The sequence below is a fragment of the Phoenix dactylifera genome, chromosome 17 (genome assembly GCF_051530095.1).
Source record: "Phoenix dactylifera cultivar Ajwa chromosome 17, Ajwa_hap1_PhDact_Kaust_v1.1, whole genome shotgun sequence".
Classification (NCBI taxonomy): domain Eukaryota; kingdom Viridiplantae; phylum Streptophyta; class Magnoliopsida; order Arecales; family Arecaceae; genus Phoenix; species Phoenix dactylifera.
The window spans coordinates 9,974,364-10,000,044 of NC_143206.1; the positions used below are offsets into that span (position 1 = coordinate 9,974,364).

Here is a 25,681-nt window from a genome sequence, read left to right on the forward strand (position 1 = left end):
ACGATAAGTTTTCGGTACCGGATTTCATGCTGATCTGGTATCGGTCCCAGGCCGGATCGGTTCGTACCGGCCGGTATGGACCGGTACGACATACCTTGGTTGTGCATGAATCTGTGGAGGCCGGTACGGACCAGTACGACATACCTTAGTTGTGCATGAATATGTGGAGGCACTTGATTTATAGGTGTCCAAGGAGCAACATGGTGACTTATACTTATAAATGCCCCCAAAACAACCCCCTCTTTGCAACATGGTGAATAGAATTGAAATTTTTGAGTAATCTTTATGAGAGTTATTAATACTATGACTCCAATTACTATGGTGCAACTCCATTGCAATTTTCATGTGACTCAAAGGCACCTTGATTGGCGCAACCTATAATCGACTACTATAGGTGTAGACTGATTTCATAATAGTCAATTACGGTGCAATTGATTAGACACTTCAGCACATTCTCTTCAACCCAAAAATCATCATAGAGGTATGGGAACATAAAACAGAACATAATAGATATCTTATTAATGAAGCCTAATTAATAAAATATAACTAGTATAGCAAACTAAAAATAACTACGATAGAATAATAAAAAATATTGCTAGTAAACTCGGATTCCAAGGATGTGATAGATGGCAACGATGGTAATGCTGATTGGTAGAGATAATGATTGATAGATAAAGAAACGAGGGTTGGGTAGAAGATAGCGATAGATCTAGTCGGATAATTAGCTCTGCGAGTTTGGTTCCTCCAATCCAATGAGAATCTTCAGGCCGCGCTTCACCTAGGCATCGAGACGAAGGATGACGGGGTTGAGAAGGTGGCTCCAAGAAGAAGCAGGTCAAGAAGCAGGATGAAAGTAGAAGAAAAGGATTTCTCAGAGCTTTGCCCACGGTGGCACTCATCTTTCTAGGTTTTTTTTTTTTTTTAATGGCTGCTATTCTTTCTTTTTATAAGCGCCAAAACAACTGAACAATCTTTCTAAAATTTTCCAAAACGGTTTCTATAACTTCTCCATTAATCCTTATCCAACAAGTTCCTCAATAGCCCTTATCTTCCGTCCAACCGCCTATTACTGTTATGTGAACAGTAACTCCGGTCGGGTTATTGTTCACGTGAACAGTAACTTTTTTTAAATTTTTTTCTCTTTTCTAACTTCCTTCTTCCTTTTTTTCCATACATTCAACATGCACAATTCTATTTCCAAGACTTTCACCCATCCTCCTCTGTTTCTAGAGATGAGTGATGGCTGTGGGCATTGAAGAAAGGCCAAGACTCAAGCCTTTAAGTGTAGTGATTTGTGGTTGGGTTAGGCTTTCTATCACACCTAGGTGGATCCTTTTTGCTTGGCAGTCCTAGTACATGACTCAATTGAAAATCCAAGCCTAAACATGACTTTGGATGGAAAACACAGAAACAACAAAAAATATAAACTATGTACAAGATAGAGTCCTGAGATTACATTATTTATCTTCCAGTGTGACTCTAGAAGGTCCTATGCTCTATGCGAATCTATGTTGATGGAGATGAGGGAAATCTAGTAAAGATGTGTTTGACTTTGGTTAGATCCAGGGTTTCGGTTAGTGAGAATTCATCTAGTTATCCTAGATTAGTTTACTTTCTAGTTCTTGTTTTTGGTTCTAGTTCTAGTTTAGATTTAAAGCCTTTTAGTTGAACTAATTTTCTATTTTTATTCGATTTTTCTTGCATCCAAATTTATTGTAATTATTTTTTGGGCAATTCTGGAAAATCTCAATTCCCTTGTTGGCAGGAGAGGTCTTTTTAGGGTTCTATAGGATTTATCCTAACCAAGGTTCGCCGTACCGGTACCGAACCCCGTACCGGTGCCGTACTAGTATAGGCGTACCGAGTGTTGGTACGGCACAGTACGCGGTACGCCAGGCGTACCGACATTGGCGTACCGATACCGGTACCCATCGGTACGGGTACGGTACGTCCGGTACCGACCGGTACAACATACCATGATTCCTAACCGTATTAAGCACTCTTATTTTCTCCTATTCGCATGCATCCTTGACCTAATGCTTTCACAATGCAAATTAGGTTATCGTTTTGCTTCTACATGCGCTGTAACCCCATACAATTAGATCCTGATCCTATCAGTCCCACTTGCGTCAATGTGTGCGCATCATGTAAAGACAAGGGCATGGAAGGTAGAATTGTCCTGAACGCTTGTGGACCGGCATGACTGCGCCCTTTTTTCGTGTGAACGGGGATGGGGGCTTGAAAGCCCTCTCTTCTGCTCTCTCAGCCTCTCTCCCCCCCTTCCCTTTCCCTCTCTCTCCCACCCTTCCTCCCTCCCTCTCTCCCTTCATTCCTCTCCCTCCTTCTCCCTCTCTCTGTTCCTCGCTTTCCTTCTCCCTTTTCCCCTCCCTCGCCTACACTGGTTGTGTGGGTACGGGCCCGGAACAGCACAACACCCCACGCCAGACAATTGCTATGAGTTCATGTATTGGCATAGCATACCTTGGACAAGGGTCTACAACATAAGTAGCAGAATATGTTCTAAGAGGCGAAATGGTTAGTATCAACATGTATATTATTGTTCAACCAGTGTTATAGAGACACTTCAAAAATCTGGATTTTTTTTTTTTATGTCTGGACACTCTATCCACCTAGACACTTCATGACACTGCTTGACACTCCAAATCAGTAAACCTTGATGATATCATGGCTATATATCAACTTTTGACACCTATATCAAGAAGTTTCAAGTATAACATGGGCCTTGTTTGGCAACGCATTCAGTTGACAAACTTCATTTTTTTTTCAAAAACATATAAACTGAGGCAAAAATTGTGTTCTGGAACCTAGTTTTTGTCTTTAATTGTTGAAAAATCTGTCTTGGCTTTTAGAAATTGTGGAGTAAAAAATCTGGTTTCAAATTTTTTGAAAGATCAAAATGACTCATGATCACCACCTCCACCTTTATCGCCATCACCGCTAGCGCCTCTGTTACCCCTTGCCACGACTTGCTGGTCACCTCCGGTCACCGGCCACACCATCAATTATTGGTTGCTGGCCGCCGCGACCACTGGCTATCATCACTGACCACCACCGTCAACCATTGGCCACTGACACCATCACCGTTGTTTGCATTATCATTGCCGCACAAAGTGACTATCAAAAAAAGGTTTGGATTTTCAATTTTTAGAGAAAAGTAGAAATCAATTTTAGTTTTTAAGAAATTGAAAATTGAAACCTGGAAGTGATGCCAAATGCTACCATAATATTTGTCAAAGAATTTACGAATTCTATGAAATTGCTTTATCCAATAAATTGTTCATTATATACAAATTCATACATATTTAAGGACATGTCTGTATGATATGAGTGTTGTCTATATGATATGAGTGTGTCCACATGTCCAGCCGTTTGAAGATCCTGTGTTCGACACTTTTGGACACCTGGACGCTTGACGCCTGTGTCATGTGTCTAGGTAACATCACATTCGCCAAAGGGTCCCATCACAAATACCCAATTGCACTGACTGGAAGAAGAATAAGTGATATCTTGATGGTTTAAGCAGAGAAGACCGGTACACAGTATCCACAGAAAGGGGACATAAATCTGCTGATGCAATTGATAGATCTAATGAGAGACCACGCTATTAGATACTGAAAGGTGTAGACAATCTGGCACAGCGATACAATAGAAACCAAAGGCAATAGTCTGCTGCCAATGCTCATGAATGGGTTTTCACCAGCAGCAGATGAAAGTTAGGTTCAACAGAGTTATCTACAACCAGTAGTTGAAGCAAATTTGATGCAGTACTACAGTACTACTTGCTTCCTCCTTATAGGCCTTTACCAGACTATCTCTTTATCTGGATGGCTGCAACAAAAGTTCGGTATGCTTACTCCTGTTTCATCGTGAAAGGGATTTCAAATTTACTAAGTCTTATGCTTGCAACTGTTTCAGCATTAAGAAACATGACCCGCTATAGTAGGTTTTCTTCCATTTGTAGTAATAATTTTGCTTATTGTCTCTGTTTTTTGGGCCACTTTGTCGAAGTTCCTTAAAAGAATTCCACTTTTTGGTATGCTTGAGCTCTTGCGTGCAGCACCTCTTTTGCAAAGGCTTTTTTCTGAAATGAACTAAATAGCAGCATTTATGGTATAAAATGGGAATTATATGCCTGGTATGAAGCTGCTAATGGAAATTGTGCTATACAGTAAAAATGAATAATTTGGTTACTATTGAATTTAAAGATATTATTTTATTAGGATGAATCAGTGAAAATGTAAAACAATGACCATTATAACATTATAATGTTTTGTTATCTAATCGTCCAATTCCCTATTTTCCATTCCTATTTCATTTAATTCCAATTCTTCGTTTTCTTTCTCATTCTTGTGAAGCACACTTAGCATTAGATTTGGTTCAATGAATGTACAGGTTTTTTTGTGGGTAGTATGTCATCAACACATGCCTTGAGGATTTGAGGCAAGAATTTATAAAATGATAGGTTGCTATGTCATGGCTAGGAAAGTGTCTAAGAAAATATTGAACATAGCCAAAAAAAAATTAAAATGCAAAGATGGATGTGGGGCAAAACTAGAAAGGATAGAGTGAGGAAAGAGTATATTAGAGTTGTAGGAGGTGCACCTATGAAGGGTAAAGCATAGACTGAGATGGTATGGGCATGTAAAGTGTAGATCATAAGGGGCTTTAGCAAATAGAGATACTTTGGTATTTATTGAAGGATTCAGGAAGAAAAGGGAACATGGATGGAATTTTCAAACAACATTAGAGGTAGATAGGAATGTTTTATGAATTATCATTGGTAAAGCCAACCACAAATTGCCAGGACATGGCTTAATTATTATTATGGACTAGAAAGGCAAGGTTTTCGTTGGAGAAACATTGGCTTACTGAAGTATTTTGTAGCTTGTCACTATCAGTGCAATATTATATCTAATGTAACACACTGAATACATGATAAAGCACGGATTGCCGTACCACCCTAAACCGTGCGGTATAGGTGGTACCATACAGTACCGGGTTGGAACCAGTACGAAACTCATATTCGGGTCGATATAGCTCCCATACTGTCTTGTACCTTGTTGTACTGAGGCATACGGACCCGTATCAAAATAAAAAGTGAGAAAAATAGTTCGATAGCTATTTTGGTAATGGGGTGCATATTGTATTATACCGACTTGTACCGTACCAAACTGGTAATGTATCGAGATACTCAGTATCGAGATTGCGGACTTTGTGATAAGGTAACTAATTTCTAATATATTCGATACTTTCCATTAAGGTCCGCGGTACCGGTACCGGTCGGTATATCGGTAGCGACCCGGACCAGTCCCGTACCGGCCCCGAACCGGTCCCGTACCGGTCCTTCAACAATAAACTATCGGTACTGGATTCCACGCTGATCCAGTACCGGTCTTAGGCCAGACCGGTACGTACTGGCCGGTACGGCATACCATGCTTTCCATTTCAAAGGGCTTGATTTAGATTGGAAGTAAAATATGTAAAGTCAAACCCAACTTTAGGAAATGCAGATTGATGCTTGTGGAATGTTTATATTTGTTACTTCCTTAAATTAGGCTATTGTTAGCTTCTAAGCTTAATTCCATGAGTTTTCTTTGAGTCAAGTATGAAGTTATGACATATTGATTTTTTTTATGGGATCCAGATTTCATTCTTGTTATTTATTTTTGATAAATGCTTACTTTACCACTCACAAAAATTTAGATGTAGTCTACTTCCTGGTCAATTTAAGTTATGTTTGAAAGTGCTCATAACCTTCCTAAAATTAATATAAGTGATCATAAGGTGTGACTGTTTTACACAAACCAGGCATCATTTAGGCTTTCATGGGGATGCAATGGAGACAAAAGTGGTCAGCACAAGCATGACATTGTCTCCTTTGAAAAGGGAAACATAACGACTGCAGAGCGCAGCAGCACTCAGGTATATTTACTTTGCACCATGGCTTTTCACTTGGACTATAACATACTGAGCTAGATAAAATTACTGTTCTTCGAAATTTCTGCTTCCTGTTTGTAGTTTGTGTTATTACTTATTAGTTAATCTGATATGTCATGCAGTTTGAAGTGTACTGTGTTTGTAATTGTTACATTTGGCTGCTGATATTTTTATGTCTTATTTTGTGACTAACCGGAAGCTATGTTTATCCAGATTTTACTGAAATGGGAATCCCAGCCACAAACCGTGCTTATTTTGACCAAACCAAATTCTACCTCTGTTCGTTTGCTATGTGCCGAAATGGTCAGGTGTGCTTGCTGAGATAGTTGTATTATTATTTCTGGCTTTCTGCAGTGTTGGATTTTTTTTCCAATTTTCCTTATGATGTTTGTTTGTTATTGGTGAGTCTTTTAAAGATTTAGGAATTCTCAAATTAATATTCTTATAGTCGCAGAATGAGTTTAAAGTGTCTTTTTTCTTTTGTTCCTCTTTAGTGCTGTACAACATTAGTTATCTATTAAGTCTATTAAATTATCTATTTGAGAAAATAACGTGCATTCATGTGTGTAAGCAACTTGGTGATCCTTCCAAATGGAAATTATTGATCTGGTGATAACTTATGTTGAGTCATAAACAAAACTAGTTTTTCATTTGCACACTTGATTTAATTATTTCTATCTCATATACACTAGTACTTGTAGTTTAATTTGCTTTTGCACTAAAAGTTTTAAAGCCACAATGCTAATGCAGCAAGGGGCTTCAAAGAGGGACTTATGGCTAGCCCTAACTGGTCTAAAGAAGCCCATATTTGAAAAGGACTAACTGCCCTTCGGTGCTTGCTTTATTTTGTGCTCTTAGTTCTATTAGGATATTTTTCATTTAAGTCATCAGATTTCTTTAGGGGTTTTAACAGGAATTTTGGGTGCCAATTTGGAGGTTTTAGCTGCTGAATGTTTAATTGTTATATCTCCTTCAGAAACCCTAACTGGATTTGAATTATGGGGAGTTATCGTGGCTTGCAAGTCCTTTATTATGTGTATGTACTGGGCTGATTTAGTTTCCTTTTGAGGAGTCCTAAAGAACAAAAACTGGGCAGTAAAGGAGGTTGGAAAGATCTATTGTTAGATGTAACAAATTTTAGTGGTCAAAAAGGATATGGAGTATGGACATTGTTTGTCTTGCATGAAAAAAACCCTTTATTGCATGGAAGGTAGAAAGTGAATAGGACCATTTTGAAGGTAGAAAAGTGACACTCTTTCATGGCATGTAATATGGGAAGAAAAATGAATTTGGTAAGTCGATGTAAAGTAACTGAATCACCTTGCTTTTGCATCTAACTGAGCATATTAACTTGAATACCCCTCCCAAAGGAAAACTTCTTGTCATGTACACTGCCATGCATGCATGCCTTTAAGCATGGTGTGATTAGCTGATGCATGCCTAGCCTAGCCACGTTGGTTCATATAGGGCTGCACATGTGGACATGGCCTTGCTCTTATCATAAATACCATTTACTTCAGGCTCCCTTCTCTCGATTGCCTCCATACATTAGAGAAAATTGTAACTCAATAGTGAATAAAGCATAAATATATCCGAATCATGCATAATTCGAAACCCAATGTGGATATTTGTTGTCATGTTTAACCATGTTTGATTATGATGGGATCTAATCCTACTGAGCCAACCATCCAGTTTATCTTGATATGACACTTGAAAAGGATCATAGTTCGCTAATCAAATTGTACTGCATGTACCGATAGTGAATCGATACTCAGTATGGGGGGGTGGTGGTGGTATTGATTGTTGGTACGATGACCAAACACTGTACCAGCACATTTCCAGTATGGGTACTGATTGGTATTGCAACCATTAAAAGGATTTAAGTTCATTTAGTTAGAATAGCAATTGTAGAACTTAAATCCCAACTACATAGCTCTTATGTGGGTTCTCAAATTTTAGAACTATTTTTACTATACGTAATTAATCTAATGTTGATACTTATACTACTAAATGTAACATGTCTAGAGGACAAAACAATAAAATAATTGATAGCTGTAGGTAAAATATGTATTATTATTTTTAATAAGGCACTAATATTTGAATTCTTGAAATCTGAGGAATTGAGCAATCTATATTTTTGTTTACATACACAAAATGCATATACATATAAAGGAGTATGTATATTTGTATATGTGTGTATATGTTTACATATTCATATACACATAGACATACATACCTATATATATACATTAAGAAATCTCTATGTGCTTGCCTCTTCTCTTTTCGACCATTGGGAGGGAGACGAATGTGCCAGAAAGCTTGTTGGCACCCTTTTTCTCTCGTTTGGGTGGTAGCAAGAAGGGTGACTGCTGACTAATCTCATGGCTAAGTTGGATAGATGTGTGGGTGTGCCATCTATGTTAGATTAGCTGGAAAGAGGATAATGAAAGAATGATGATGAGTAGCGTGGGCCCATATGCCTTGATCTTCAAGAACTTTCGCTATCATCACACCATCTGTTCAAAAGAAGGAAAGATAAGGTGTTGCCGGAGCTATGATCGAAGTACTACTGCTGCTACTGCTAAATTAGAGTCCTATTGGAAAACTAAAATCAAGTATTTTAATAATAAAAGCAAGGATAACTTAAAGATAAAAGTAAACTGATTTTATTGTTTGGCAAAAGGATTCTTTTCTTAGGATTAGAATTTGATATTTATAAGTGGCTTCCATTAACTACTTGGATAGGTGTCACTGCTTAAACTTTGACACTTGTCCTTGTTGATTTGCACTACATGGACCACTATTGTCATGCATGGTAGTTATCTTCTTTTCACCGCTTTTGTATCCTGAGTAGTTGTACCACTTCTATATTTTGGGTAGTGGTATGGGTAGGTGTGACAAGGCAAGGTTCGCTATACCGACCGTACCGATGTACTGGTGGGCACCGGTACCGGTGCCGTTCCGAATCGAACCGGTACTGTATCAGTTTGGCTGGTTCGAGGCGTCATTTTTTTTTGAAGTTCTCACTTTTGAATCTTTTTTTGATGTTTCTATATTTAGGTTTAAGGTTTAAACTAGATGATGTATCTTATTACTTCCAAATGATTTGAATAATGAGATGAAGAATATAAAATATCTTCAAATTAAGATACAATCAATTACATATATTTAAAGCACTCTTAGATATCTAAAATCGGGTTGAGTGGCGATGCTTCTCGTCGATATTCAGATCATCAGCATAATAAAGAGGCAGATCAACCTATCCCTCTAACCAAGCGGCGTTGTAGTCTTGTATGCTCAATTTTCGAGGAATGCGTATTGGATTATAAGAACTCTCGGATCTCTTGCTGAAGCTCTGGCTCTGATAGGTGTTCTGTTGTTGATAATATGGCTGTAGAGGAGCCGATCGGAATATACCGGTAGCAAAATCCGACCCGTAAGATTCTCTAGGCTGCGCAGGGTAGTAGCTACCAAAAGATGACTCCGATGCACCATATCCATAGGCTGCCTGAGGTTGCGGATAAGAGAAAGATTTGGAACTTGATACATCTATGGATCCTACTCCACATGCAAGGTCATCTACAATTGCATCCTGTCCTGAACGACCTCGAAGGGCCCGTCTTCGATATACAATGGTATCCGACCGGGGTCTGTCAGATGGCCTACCGTGGTTTCTATCTTGTATAGCATGCGTAAATTGGGATTCACCGGTGTATTGAAGATCTGCCTCCAGCTGTCTCATAAGTAGTACCATATTGTCCTCCACTCCCTCCATAGCTAGCAGATCCATGACCAGTAGAATCTTCATTGCTGCTGGTCTAGGTCTTCTCCTCAACACTCTCCATTGAGGCTCTTTCTTTTTCTTTTCTCATTTGCTGGGATCGACGCCCTCCTGATCGAGTCGACTGGGTACCAGAGCATCCTCGTCTGAGCATCTCTCAATCCTCTCTGAGAGAGTGTGCTGTACCAGTCATGTGGTGACTTGCTCCTCTCTGAGAGAGTGTGTTGTACCAGTCATGTGGTGACTTGCTCCTCTCTGGCTGTGGCTAATTAGCTGTGGGAGTGCGTAGAATGGTGCGCTCAGCCCATTGCTGTGGATCGACCCTAGCCTTGCTGGCTATGAAGCCGGCTGGTCATGGAGACGATCCTGGCTCGTCAAGCTTGGGCTTCTACTGCTGGCCCACAAGCTAGCCGAGCATAGGATCATCATCATCTGTAAAAGTTCTATAGATGAGATCTGCATACTTGAGCTCCACTTCCTTCTGAATGCATTTTAGCTTCAACCGCAGATTGTAGTGCACATAAACGAGGTCGTTGAGGTGCTTTTGTGTCAAACAGTTTCTCTGTTTGTTGTGGATAAGGGCGAAGGTGGATCAGTTGCACTCACATCCACTCGAGGAGACTGTTTGGGAGAGGATTCGGATAGCTATCCGTTTAAGATTTTTCGTAGATCCGCCAAATGAATCCGTTATTCAGCTGCAAAAATATTGAAGATAATTACATATATGATGGCCTCATAGTTGAAGATAATTCAGCTGCAAAAATATCTTGCTGATTTGTATTGTACCTGAATTCATAGTTGTCTTGCTCATGACAGCTGGTCGCTTTCCAAAGCTGTAGTTGTCCTTTCTAAATAGTTTGGTCGGTGAAAAAGAAGCATATTGTACTATGTTAATAATAGAAGATCCGATATACTTACACATGCTATTAAATCAAAGTTACCTTTTCTATACATGATACAGCAACTTTTGGATCAGGCTCCATCTTATAAATAACATTATGCAGAGCATCTAGAAGTTCATTATCTATACCAATTCAACTCTTGTACTGAAATTGGGGATTCAGGTAGTATGCTGCACTTGGCGAAAAATTTTAATTTGAATGGACAGCCACGTGTTGTTGGAAAAATGTGTGGCCCTATGCCACTTTCGGCCACAACACTTGGCGCTATGGCCGAAAGGAAGACAGCGCACGGCAAAGTCGATTCCACCGACGTACCGATGCAAACCGAGTCGGTTCGCACCAGTGCGAGTATGGAACTGATCGGTTCTGACCTAGATGAGGTCGGAACCGATTTCATATGATGTCGGCACCAGACCGGGGTTGGAACCGATTTCATATGCTGTCGGCACCGGTCCGGTACGGGCTGAAACGGTCGGTTCAGCATACATTGGGTGTGAGTGTGTGACTACCCCACTTCTCTATGTTTTGGATAGTGGTTAGATAGGTATAATGCCCCCACTCTTTCCACGCATGGATAGTTGTAACCAAGGTCAGAGGAACTGATACCGGACCCCATACCGGTTCTTCGAGACGACTCGGTACGGGCCCAATGGCCCATACCAGCACAGCGAATAGACGGGGGAGAGGCAAAATGAGAGAGGAAAAGAGAGAGAGCAGGGAAGGACTCCACCGGCGGAGCTCGGCGAAGGCCGCGAGGGGGCTAATGCCGGAGAAGAAGGCCGCTTAAGTGGCCGACCCCCTATTTCAGGCTCCGCCGGCCCTCCTCCGGCGTCCTCTCCCTTCCTGCCCCACTCGCTCTCTCTTTTCTTCTCCTTCTCCAACTTCGGGAACACGTCCTGTTTTTTGACCTCGAACCATACCGATGAGCCACCAGTATGGTTCGAAACGGGCGGAACCGGCCGAACCGGTCGGTTCGGGTCGGTTTCGCCGACATTAGTTGTAACTGATAATTCTCCACGATCCTTGACTTCACTCCACGAAGATTTCTTTCTGGGTTGATAGCTCTCACCTCTATCAATCTACACCGCATTCTTTCGGCATGCATCCTCGGTGTTTTGGCCTATAACTCTCGTAGTGTATCGACCTTTAGATCATAGTTGTCAGTTTGGATGTGGCGTAAACAATACCCTCTGTATCCCATGAGCCGATGGTTAGGAGGGTGATGGGATGTATCTGATACCACATCCATCAATCAAATTTTGGACTTGGATAACATTCAACTTAGTCAATTTGAAGATTATCGAGGATCTAGTGGTGGCAAAACTTAAACTTGAGTAGCAAGTAGAAACCATGGAGTATTTGGTAGAGGTAAGACCCAAACTTGAGCAATAGGTAGAAACTAGGGAGGATCTGTTGAAGGTAAGACCCGTCGCCAAGTTTGCCTCAGGCATTTGGACTTAGGACATGTACTAACTAGAGAAAATCTTTTGGCATCAATCGAGAGGGTTGCCCCTTAACCTTCATAATGGGGATGACTAGTATTGTAACTCGTAACATGTCCCCCATTCGTTAAGTGACCAAGTCCACCATCAAACAATTGTGTTGGTGGCATGGTATGCTGTACCGATCGGTACAAGTCGGTACCGGGCGTACCGTACCCGTACCGATGGATACCGGTATCGGTACGCCAGTGTCGGTACGCCTGACGTACCGCGTACCGTACCGTACCGACATTCGATACGCTTATGCTAGTGCGGCACCGGTACGGGGTTCGGTACCGGTACGGCGAACCTTGGTTGGTGGTCTCATCGACCTTGTTAACAACAACCTTTCGCAAATTAAAATGGTGAGTTTCAAGCTCGAACATCAATCCAATTTTGATCGAAGTATCAACTCCTGGTTCGGTTCGGTATAATCTCCTACTTGCTAGTAAGATTTCCACTTTGCCTTGATCCATAAATCTTGAGGATTCCATAAAATAGCCTTTAACCTCCTTCTGATAGGCCGAAATCCCAAAGTTAGGTTCCTCGAAGACCCCGACATTTTTATGCAAAGATTGATGGGCCAATTCATCCGCCATAAAGACAAGATCGACTAATTCCGCCATAGCATATGTCGGAACATATTGTGGCTTATAATATTGGCTCTCGATAATTGAAACAAGTCTTTTGACCTATTCTAGCACCAGAATCAAAGATGCCATGCAAGGTCCGCCGAACCGGTACTGAAATCCGTACCGATCAGTAACCGACTCGGTATGGTACTAGTTTGGTATCGTACCGACACGGTACTGGTAGCGTGCTGGTTCCGAACCGACACCATTTTTTTAAATATATTAATGGTAATCATTTTTTTTTCAATTTCTTCAATGATTATAAGTATACTTTGATTTTTCTTGATGTTTTTTGATGTTTCTGTCATCCCGATATATTCTAAATGATGCCTATTGATGTTTTAGAGTGATGCAAAATATAAAATAATTTTAAGTGCAATTTTTATTTCTAGAATATTTTATATGCTAGAAAAAGCAACGTGAAATATTCTAAAATCAATTAGTAAGATACAAAATATGAAATGATGCAATCAATTACATATATTTAAAGTACAACATACATATCGATATTTCTTCTCGAGTGGCGATGTCTTAAGATATTAGCATAATCAGAAGGTATATCAGTCCATCCCTCTAACTAAGCGACATTGTATTCCTATACGCTCATCCTATCTCTCACTGTCTAGCTCTGAGAGGGATCCTCTGACTGATAATATGGCTGTGGAGGAGCCCATTTGAATATGTCGGTAGCAAAATCCAACTTGTAAGATCTTCTGGCTATGTAGTGTAGTAGCCGCCGGAAGACGATACGTTAGACACCATATCTATTTCCGTATTCGTATGGGTTATAGGCTGCCTGTGGCTGCAGGTAATAAGAACTAGTATACGACTCGAAATTTGACATATCTATGAATCCTAATCCACGTGCGAGATCATCTGCAGTTGCGTTATGTCCTCCTGAACGACCTTAAAAAATCTATCTCTTATATGCAATCGTATCCTTGCGGGCTCTACTAGCTCATACACCGCTTAAGATTTTACATCGACAAGCCAAAAGAAATTTATCATTTAACTGTGAAAATATTGAAGAAAATTACATATAAGATAGTATCATATTAGTAACTATCTAATATGAGGTAATAATTATTATTGATATGTAATATATCTGGATTCATATTTTTTTTACTTACGACCGCTACCAAGATTCTAAAGCTATCAGTGCCCTTCCTATATATTTTTTTTGTGAAAAGGAATCGTGTTATAATATGTTAATCATTGAAGACATAAGTTAACTTACGCACGCTGCTTAAGTTAATTTACCTCTTTTAGATATAGGGCTGCGACTTCTAGATCAAGCTCCATCTTGTAGATTATATTACGTAGAGCGGCTAGAAGTTCGTTATCCATATTGATCCCAGATACGGTGTACTAGAACCTCGGGTTCAGGTACTAACCTGCAGATAGAGTTCATAATTGTTTTAATAAAATTTTACAAGTACATGAGCAATCTAATTTTCAATATTCTTGCTTACCTGCTAGATGCAAATTCCTATCCATCTGGTGGTCCTGCCATCGCTCAATGATATTGATGTAGTCTTAGGCATGTTCGGAGCTGCCTCCCTTATTTGATTCTTTGCCCTCTCCATCATATGATATAAAATGCCCATCTAGGGATACCTCTCGCTGTCCACGGTCCGAAGCACTTCGTATAATGGCTTGATAGCCTTTACTATCTTCTCGACCCACTGCCAGAATCTGCCTCGTCACCAAGTCCTCCACAATGCCCTCCTTAGTGCTGGTCCTCTTAAATCTGCTCTTCTGCCACTTGGTACTGAGTACTGACAAACTTATGATGTAGGCCTGTTTTCTTCTCAAGAAGGCTATTATGTGCAACATAGTTAGTAGCAAACTGTGTCACACTTGATCTCAAGATCTCTCTTCCTGCATACCTCCTTATCAGTGATAAGACTATGTGTGGTTATAAATATATCTGGTCATGATGAGTAGCATGGGTCTAGGTGCCCTTAAAGGACTTATCACTACCATCATATTGCCTATTTTGGAGAAGGAAAGATAATGTGTAGCTGAGACTATGATCAAAGTACTCTACTTCTACTCCTATTGGTAAATTATAGTCCTAATGAGAAACTAAAAGCAAGTAATTTAAAGATAAAAGCAAGGATAACTTAAAATAAAGATAAACATGTTCCATTGATTGGCAAAAGGATCCCTCTATTGGGATTACAATTAAGTGGCTCCCATTAACAACTAGGATAAGTGTCACTAATAAATTTTTGACACTTGTCCTTGCTGCTTGCGCCACATGAACTACTATTATCATGCGTGATAGTTATCCTCCAACCGCTACTCCTATATTCTGACTAGTTGTACCGCTCCTCTAATGTTCTGGTAGTGGCATTGGTAGAAGTAAGAAAGGTCTAACTGCCCCACTCCTCCATATTCTAGGGAGTGATAAGATAGGAATAATTGCCCTACTCCGCCATGTATGTGTACTGGTGGCTGCTGACCAACCACCATCCTTGGACTATGCTCCATTAAGGCTTCATTTTAGGTTGATATCTCTCGCTCTCCTCAGTCTATGCCATATTTTTTCGGTCTGCACCTCCCTTGATTTATTCGCTTTTATATCACAATCATCAATCTGGATGTGAACACTAGTTATACAAAATATTTACATAATCTACATACATAATATTTATATATGTATAAACATATATGATTTTCACCCTTGGTGTTTTGGCTTGCACCTCCCTTAGTGTATTAGCTTTAAGTCACAGTCATCAGTTTAGATGTTGTGGAAAGTGTAAACACTGTAAAGAACATGTCTACATAATCTGCATATATAATATTTATAATATGTATATGTGTGTGTGTATATAGACACACGCTCACATACATACATAAATACCTACTAAACAACATATCTACATATTCTAAATGTTCATACACATATATATGTCCAGTCCAACTCATACATACAACTACAAATATGGCATGTACACATAAATATGCATATGTGTATGTGCATACGCATACGTATGTATGAATGTATGTATAACTTTTACTTATTTTTTGTAATTGTTATATTTATACCTAGAATTAACAAAACTTTCTTGAAGTATTATCAAATTCATCATAAATTCTTGTTAGCAATTTTATCACAGCAAATTGAAATTGTCATTCATTAAATCTCTTGTGGTTTTAAATAATTATCTACCAGAATATATTATGGACATGTAAAGCCTAATCACGAAGGCTAAAATATAAAATATGTACAGAAGTCAAAGATATGTATGGACAATAAACGAAGTGTGCATTTATGAAAATGCACACTATCCGATTCCTATGTCATACCATATATTTATCGTATGCATTTAGTGCAGTCATATACTTGTAAGGACTCGAAGTTTCTTATAATGGTTAGAGAGATGAACTCCATTAGTAAAATAGTTTGATCACTCCAACATTTAGTTCTTGTTCTGCAGCTGATTGCAGTCCCCTAAAGGGACAAATAATGAGACAAGACAAGATGGAGAGAAATTTGAATAACTTACGAGTAAAGGTGTAGTTTTTTTTTTTCGGGGTTGAGGGTGGGGAAGTGGAGCACACTAAAGGATTTTCAGGTTGTGTATCCCTCTATTTCAATTGAATAAGTATATGAGAATTGAGTGAATAAAATGCTCTTAATTTTGTGTAGGTCACTATAAGTGCCTGTTACAGTGTAGACCAATATCTTACTTATAACTGATGAAAAGGATCATGAAAGATGATAATACTTTTTCAGGATTGCATTTTTGGTGAAAACATGCATAGGAGGAAATTCAGTTCGGTCAAAATCATGGTTATTTTAGTTAGGCTGCATTTGGTTGTAGGTTGGAGGTGGGTAAAATAGGATAACTGTCCCTTTACTTCACTTACTCCACTTTAACCTGCCAAATGTTAGAAAAGCAGCCTATTCATCCCAAGGATAAAATGGGTATTTTGAAAAGTAAGTAGAGCTACTTTTTTCACTTATGCTAGAATAAACTACTCCACCCTACATGGACTAATTGTTCTGCAATCAAACACTGCATTAGTGTTTTCAAGTCATGTATAAGAAGATGCAACCTTTAATCTTCTACAGAAGATGCAACCTTTATTCTTCTACAGAAGATGCAGCCTTTAATCTTTTCATCCATTTTATCTTGTTAGTTCTTGGCTGATATGTCAGAGGTTTGATAAAAAATTTTAACATTATAATTCATGCTCTGACTAAAGATATATAAGCAAGTTTATAGCTTGGTCTAGTTTTAGAACACTTTCTAGATCTTATGTTATTGGACAAAATTTAAAACACTTTCTAGATCTTATTGGATAAATTTTTGACTCACATAATGTTAGAAAATACATTATTTTCTGCCATAAATATGGTTTAAACTCTAAAGTATTCCGTGTCTGTCGTGTCATACTGCGCTGTTGATGTATGTGCTGAGCATAGGGGCATATACCCTTGTGTTGTGCATGCCTGGCATTAACCCATTCTTTTAACCATGAATCATCGACACATGACTGGCATGGCACAGCATGAAGGGGTAGTACTGTGCTTGCCCATGATTGGCATGAGCATGGCACATGCCGCACATTTTTCAGTCCTTAACCAAAAGAGAACTTAAATTTTAGGTTTCAGATGGAGATGATAGACATGCTTGTAGTATATTGGTCCTGATTCAGGCTATATTTTACTAGATCAAAGTTTTAACTTTTCATTATGGGCTACCAAATAGTACCAGTTATTTCTTAGAAATTACTTCTCTAAAACTTAAGTATTTAGTTTTATCTTATAAAGAGCTTTATCCTGCTTCATTTGATTTATGCAGATGGCTAAAAGAACATAAAAATATAAATGTTTTTGTGGAGCCTCGTGTAATGACTGAACTTCTAACAGAGTCTCCTTACTTTAGATTTGTGCAGACATGGGAAGATGGTAAGTTACATAAACTTAATCTGTTAATCATGCATGAATTCATGCAGCCTTTCACAATTCATGCCACTGTTAAATATTCTGAAGTATTTTGACGAATTTTCTATATGTAGAGGCCTATACGTAAATTCTAGACCTTTGTTCTCAGAATGCATTTTTTGTCTGCACAAAGCCCTTAACCAAGTCTTTCTTTTAAATAATTTGTTTTATTCTTTTGTTCTAGATATGAATTTCTTCGCAAAGACACATTGGATGACTGTTAATGGAATGTAGTGCTCAAGGTTTTTATGTACTAGTTTTGGTACCTGTACTTGTAGCCAACTGGTATTGTGTTGGTATTGTACAGTTTTTGGTATCGAAGTAAGGGGGTGTACCGGTTATTGATACCTTAGTGGTATGGTATTTTTCCTGGTACATACTGGTATTGTCCAGTACTCAAAACCTTGGTAGTGATAAAGAACGTATAAAAGCTCCCCAAGAAAGATAGCTTTGACAAAAGTAGAAGGCTTTTTACTTGCTCCATATGCCTTTATTGTTCCAAAATAGGTAGGAAATTAAGAGCACATGTTCATATGTAAAGTACATGTACAGTCAGACACCTCCACATGTAAACACGAAGACGAAGGTATGTAGAATTGTAGATAAAGGGAAGAAGACATATAAGTAGTTAGCTATAGAAAATAGTTACATGCTTACTATATGAAGTGCAAAATTTAACCTTCGGGTACTTGTTCATAGATAATGAAGAATTATTATCATGGCCTCTAAGAGATGATGCTGCGGCATTTTAACTACTTGACGTTTTGTGAAAATCAATGGCAATGATCATCTCAAAATTTAACCTTCGGGTACTTGTTCATAGATAATGAAGAATTATTATCATGTAGAATTGTATGAAAATCAAAAGCTGCATGCTTTTGCAAATTTTTATCAATAGCTTCAAAACTAGCTTCCCTGGATCAATGGTCTTGGATACCAATTCTGTTGACCTGAATTGCGTTACAACTTTATCCGAACTAAAATCCTATTTGAAAAAGAGGAGGAAAAAGCGAAGGAATAAAAGTTCTGAAAGAGTCCATGATCAAGGGGATGATAAATACAAGGAAGCTACCATATTTTATTTTTTTAAGAAAATGTTGAAATTTGATCCATACATTAGCTGAATTTTAAAGAAAATTGTGGACCATTAAAAGTTCCTTGCTAACATAGGTGATATATATACTTTGCTTATGAGGACAACAATCCCAATCTAGCTGATGTTTTTTTAAGAAAAAAAGCAACCAGAGTGAACTAGGTTCATCATTCCATAGTAATAGAGGCAAAGAAATAGAAAACACAAGCTCAGATATTTTCCCTAGATAGATAGACCTAAAAGCTTTCAACTTAAGCTTCAAGAAACCAAATTGACTCCCTAAATACATAATGAAAAATGCCCTGAAAATAATTCCCAAAAATGAAAAGGAAGAATAAAGAAATGTTCTCAGCTCTATGTAACTAGCTAGCTAAATCGAAAAGCCATTGTAGTCATGTAACAAAATTCAGTCTTAGGGTGGTGACTGAGGCTTCAAATCTCAAGGTATAGGTTTGCACCAGTGCCTGGTTATTTGGGTACATATTATATAGCATACCATATTGACATTGTGTTCCACCTGGCATGGCTTGCGCCAGCTGTTCCACCCTTGGTACCAGCCTTTTTTGGCCGCCAACTTTCTTTTCCTTTTTAACTTTTTTATTGTTCTGATGCCGACTATATACAAAAATATGGTGAGTTTACCAATTTAAATGCTCAAGGCATCCTATTCTCTGTGCTTTGAAATTTTTCTGTTGTTATTTGATTTGTGTTTTATTCAGTTATCCTTAATTTCACATAACCTATCTTAAATTCAATTGAACAAAAATATTTGGTGAAAGTTTTGGTGTTTAACCAAAAGTTCCAATTTCTTTGGTCTCTTTTTATTTTTTTGTTTCTTTTAGAACTTGTAGGACGAAAAAAATTGATTTTTACTTTTCTAATTTTTATCCTGCTTTCATGCTCTAGGGCATGAATCTTATACCCCAATAAATATATTTAAAGGTTTTAAGCTCTTGATTTCGGGTCTGATTCTTGCAAGAAGAGGAGGGGAAAAAACTAGGGATGGCAGTACCTAGCTGGAAGCAATGTTCTAGCATCTCCTTGTTGAATTTCCAGTGATTCAAGCTCCAAATGTGCAAATGTTCTAGTCTGGAAGCTCCCAACTGCCTCTCACTCCCTCTCCCACCTTGAAAAGGTGGAATTTTTAAAGGCTTTTTAAACACCATGGATTTTTTTTAAAGGCCTTTAAAAGGTCCTGCTTGTATCAAGCAGTTTACAATCAAGGCTCAATCTGCCCTAATCCAGTGCGATATGAGCAGTTTGGTCCTTGTTTGCTAAAACCAAGGCTTGCCAACTTCCCATACAGTTCCCTGTCTAGTATGGTGTGTACTGGCCAGCAGGGGTGGTACACCAGGTGCCCAACTCCTTGGTAGCGACCGGCTGTGCATTTGGGAGCAAGACCATTGTTAAGGATTAGCGGAACCTTTCATGGACATGCACAAAGAGCATCAGTAGAAGGCTTCCGGAGTTGAGAATGATTTAGCCACTTATTTAGGATGATAGGTATAAATGTTCTGTGGAGTTGGAATATAATCTGAAGCATGAGGGTATGACACAACAGAAGTGGATGCCAAGATGGGGAGTGGATCTGAATGATGCAAGGTTCTAAGTAAAGGTAGTGCATAATACAACACCACTTCCAGGTGATGGGCACAGACTGACTAAGACTCCAAGAAGAGAAATTTCAATAGCAAAAGATATGTTGAGTGGCATTTATTTAGAGGAGAGGCATACTTTATTGATAATTTGATACATTGGATAGCTTAGCATGTTCACTAGCAGAAGAGGATAACATTTGCACTCCAAAGCATAAAATTGACTGTGCATGAGAGAATACTGTAATTACAGGGCAATCACAATTAAAAACTTGGGAGCATGACTTGTATAAGAAAACTGGAAGTGTCAGAAATTTGTTAAAAGAGATGATAATGAGTCAACCATGTGAAAGCATTTGAATACTTGAAACTGATTTATACATCCATTAAGTGTATAGATGGATGGATATGGTGATTAGATATAGACAAGGCTTAAGGTGAAATAAATCTTATATGCACACAAATTTTTCAGTTCCGTACCTTTTGTATAAATTTTTTAAATTTCCATTGGTTGGCTCTTCAGAACTGTTCTATATAGGCACAAGATTTGCTACCTTTTCTCATGGAATATATTATTTTATCAACTTCTTGTTTGTGAAGTGCCTTATAAAACTCGGGACTTTATACTTGGGACTTGTTCTACTATGTTAGTCTTCTAGTTAGATGGAATGAACTAATATTACTTGTTTACTACCTTGACCATACAGTGGTTTCAAATTCATTGTATAAATTGATGCCAACAATAACTGTATTGCAATAGTATTATACAAATAAAGGTGGTGAAGGACAAGGTAAATCATCAGGTTTAGATATGCCTCCTGTCCTTTTTATATGTATCAAATCTGGCAAGAGTAACTGCTGCAATTTTTTTAATTCATGTTTGCAGAATAAATATTTGTTGCTGATTTTGATATAATTCGTCAACTTCCGTTTTGATTCTTAATAAAATTTGAATCTCAGTTAACCTGCTATTTTTTGTTATAGAAAGCTGAAGTCTGCGGTTCAAGTCCTTTGAGCAATATAATAACCTTTTTTAATGAAGTTCCCAGTTCATGTTATGGATCATGACAATATCTTGTGTTTACAATTTGTAAATTATACTAATTTTTGAGTAAGTGGATAGTTATTTTTTTGTTTATTTTTAATGAATGATTATCATCTTGTAAAACTTGATAGCTTGAAGCTTTAAGTGTTGATTGGTTTTTCAATATTTGAATTAAAGCTTGATACTTTCTTCATCTTCAACTAACCAACAATACGTTATAGATGAGGAAATAAAGTTCCTGCACACAAAGGTCGATCTTGTTGTAACTCTTGGTGGCGATGGAACAGTTCTTTGGGTATGTATTTTCAGTTCTTTGATATCCTGATCTGGCATCTGTTCTTTTAGAAAAAAAATTCTCAAATTCTTTATGTGCAAACTTATGACCACAACTTCTAGAAGTAATTGCTTAGATATAACATTGTGATTATTGATAGGCTTCTTCATCGATCCATTACATAGTTATAGTGCTTAGCCTAAGTAAGTTGAACTGCTTCATTTGGTAGTATATTTTTGGGAGAAGATTTATTAAAACGTGGTTTGTATTTAATTCTCATGTTGGGATGTGCCTTCTATGTATTTGTGATCATAGAAGGTTTTATAAACATTTCATTATTGTGCAACTTTGCAATCTATTGTGATAATGCAAACTCTTGGGGTGTCTTCAACTCGACTGACCTTATGAGCTGAGCAATCTTTGAGTCCCATCTTTAATTAATTGATGTACCTGGTGGCTTTATATACCCCAATCTTTAATAATATATCCCTCTTTTCTTAGAAGAAAGGAACAAAATAAGCGCATTAGCCAAAAGTGGGAGTGTATTTATCAGTTAATATAAATAAATGAAAATACATAATCAAGTTGGGAATGACAGCCATCCCATGTTCTGCTTAAGTGAATTGCATATTTGCATGTGCCCAACACTATGGGTGGATGTCTCCACTTGCAAGTGACTCCACTTCTTTTGAACTGGACTTCTACCTTGCTCATAGGGTAACATGCAATGGCTATGAATGCAAATCACACGAGAAGAGAACATGTGCATTTCCATATGAGGGGCTTCTCATCCATAGTTGACTCCTAACCAAAAGATAAAGAAATAAATAAAAGAAGGCTTCCTCATCTCAATCTGTTGGACAATCATCTAACATATAAGATTGCCTAGCTCCCTAAACAGAAAGGGTGAGAGACCCATGCGTATTAGATTTGCAGAATAGTTATTTTCATGACCACTTGGTGAGGAACAGCTGCCAACCTATTGGGCTAAATATGTTACCGCACCAAATATCTGTGGCTTGTATTGCAGTGTATTGACTAGTATTTTAGGATGTCCAACATGATTATTCAGTGCTACTCATAATTCATTGTATGAATACAAATGTAAGATAACCATATCAAAAATGCCTAAACATATTTTTTACCAACCTTCTGAACTTACACGGACCTTGCAGATTGGGAGTTAAATCGTATGTTTGAAGCAAAAAATACATCAATTAGACGAATGGTTAAATGTTTTCGGGCCGAAACGCACTAGACCCCAATTCTTTTGTTCAGCCATAATGTTTGAACAAAGATTTATAGAATCAATTGTTATTCGACAGTTTTATCATGTCAAATGTCATATTCGAGTGAACTAAAGAAAATAAAGATTCTTCCAATCTTATTTTCAAATATTCACTTAGTCCTATAATAGCTTGATCATGCATATGTAACATCCACAGAATCAAATTTTAACAGTATATTATAATAAAAAATCTACCAGCTCCACATACCAGTTTTAGTCAAGTCTTGAATTGACAATAGAAATTAGCTAAAATTGGAAAAATGATTGGTTATTATTATTATTTAGGGACATCAGTTAATTTGTCACGAAGCTCCATAATTGTTATAATTTATTGAGATTTGCCTCCTCCCAATAGGATGCAAAGAATGCCTTTGTCCATGGTCAGCTCAAACATGTCTACTTAAAAAATGCTTGGCTTCTCTCAACACAATACGTCGATTCATGTTTCTCTGTTGGAAAGAGCTTTACGGCTCTGTTTGGAAATACTTTTGGTGTGCCAGAAAGTGCTTTTTGGCCCTCCAAAAACAGTTTTGATCCATTTTTATGGTCTTAAAGAAGCTTAAGCTTGGTTTTTAAAATTCTATGACACCTTTATAGCCTATAGGGATCAAGAAATGCAAGTAACTTATTATGTCTTCACCATTCTTCTCAGATTCGTATCTTTGTTGTTTTATTCTATTGATGGTCATAATTGGAAGTGATGTAGCAGAAATATCTTGTCTTAGAATATGCTTTCTATCAAATGTTCCATAACCATAGAAGACCTAGCCACACTGACTGTTCTCATCTGGAAATATAACTCTATATGAGATTCTCTCCTAGATCCTATGTCCTATTAGATTATATTCAGTGGACTGCATTATCTTACGTACGGTTGTCCGCTACTCTAGACAGCTCATTTCTTTGAGCACGTCAGACCTCTTGTCCGCAAGCAACAAAATATATCCTTCGTTGTATCTATGGCAGATGTGACTAGATCCCTCTGAACATTTCCTCATCGGCCCATCCATATTTAACTAGTTGCCTGCTGATGTGCTGATCGAGCAGGCAATCCTGATCCTAGATAGTATTTAACTGGCTTTTGAATCTTCCTAGTTCTAGGTTATCTTCCATCATATGAGTCCTGCTAGCCATGACCGGTTTGGTTACTCAGTTTAGTGCCAAAGGTAAATACTAATGCCATGCTGGTACTTCTGCGAACCTCTATTGGCTTCGCTGTATGCTTTTGAAGCTTGGAATCACTCATTTAGTCAGCAACTGTACACTGTGACAATCAGAGAATCTGGCTGACATCTTCCTCCAATGCTTTCTTCCAATTCATTATCAACTGTGCTTTGGGATATTTATATTTCTCTAACAAGACCATTAGCTTGCAGGAGCATTTTAGCGCACCCTGTAAAAATGCACGAAACCATTTGCCCTTGGTCAGATGATATTCAAGTGTGTTATAGTCTTATAGATGTATGTAAATATTATTCAGTGTGGCATTTACAGAATGGGCAGGATAGTTATGTTTATGATCTCTAATTTAAAATGTTTGCCATTTCAAGGTTCGCCGTCTCAGTATCGGACCCCGTACCGCTGCCACACTTGCATTGTGTCGGTACGGTATTATAGAATCTTTTTGGCGTAATAAATGTTGGTATGCCACCTATACCGGGTACAAGTACCAAGTGTGAACCATGTGCCATTTAGTACATAAATGATATGCCAATGCATAACCTTACAACTATATCTCTAACCTAAGAACCTAGATACTGTGGACATGTACAGATTACTGTCTGAAGCAAACTGCTTTTTTTTTTGAAAAGAAAAACTAAATGCTTGTGAACTTTATAAAGTAGTTTGAAGTTTGATGCCTCCAATACCTGTTGTATGATTTGCATTTCAAGATTTTTTTTTAATTTTTAGGGTAGAGATTTCTAAGTATTCCAATTTTTTTTTTCTCTTCAACACAATGATTCCAAAAGGGGAATGTTTTGTGTGAATTTTGGTTTGAACATGTAAATTTGATATGCTGGGATCTGTTAGTACACACTCTACATTTAAAAATCATACATTTGTTCACATAACATAGTCTACGCATCCCCCTACAATATTAAGATAGATTACTCGCAGTTTGCTGCTATCCCTGTTGGTTTACTCAAGTATCTCCTTTTGATACCTACCAAGGTGTGCTTTTTTTACCAGTGATTTTGTTTCGATCAAGGACAACTAGATTTAGTTAAACTGTTAAATGCTAAGTTAATTAATAAATTTCTTGGAGAAAAGGTGTCTAATAACTAGTAGAACAAAAAAAAGCCTATATGTAATGCAATTTCAGTGAAATGAAAATGAAAATGAAACCTCAATTGAATTTGATGGCCAAGAGATGACATAGCATGATTTATTTCATAATATAATGAAGCAAAGAATGCTGAATCGGCCTGTACCGGCCAGTTTAGCCCGTACCGAACTGATCCGGTCTCTGAGCAGATTGGTTCGGCCACAGAAAACAGTTCCGGCCCTAGGGGCCTGAACCGGCCGGTACAAGACTGAACCGAACGGAACCGGGCTGGTTTCGTCCGATTTGGCCAGCACTCGGTGCAAATCAACACCGAGTCCAGTTCGATCTGTGGCTAATGCCACAGCCATAGATGAAGACAATAGTAGAATTAGAGCTCGCTAAAGTG

The 25,681-nt window shown here is 38.1% G+C and overlaps 1 protein-coding gene across 1 annotated transcript in view; it reads left to right on the forward strand.

Moving 5' to 3' along the window:
- NADK1 (NAD kinase 1) overlaps nt 1-25,681 on the forward strand; it is a 53,239-nt gene that overhangs the window by 14,677 nt on the left and 12,881 nt on the right. Inside the window, exons 5-8 of the mRNA XM_008783811.6 lie at nt 5,830-5,943; nt 6,172-6,266; nt 17,572-17,678; nt 21,669-21,742. Of these exons, the coding sequence (XP_008782033.4) occupies nt 5,830-5,943; nt 6,172-6,266; nt 17,572-17,678; nt 21,669-21,742 (390 nt within the window). The remainder of the gene's footprint in view (nt 1-5,829; nt 5,944-6,171; nt 6,267-17,571; nt 17,679-21,668; nt 21,743-25,681) is intronic.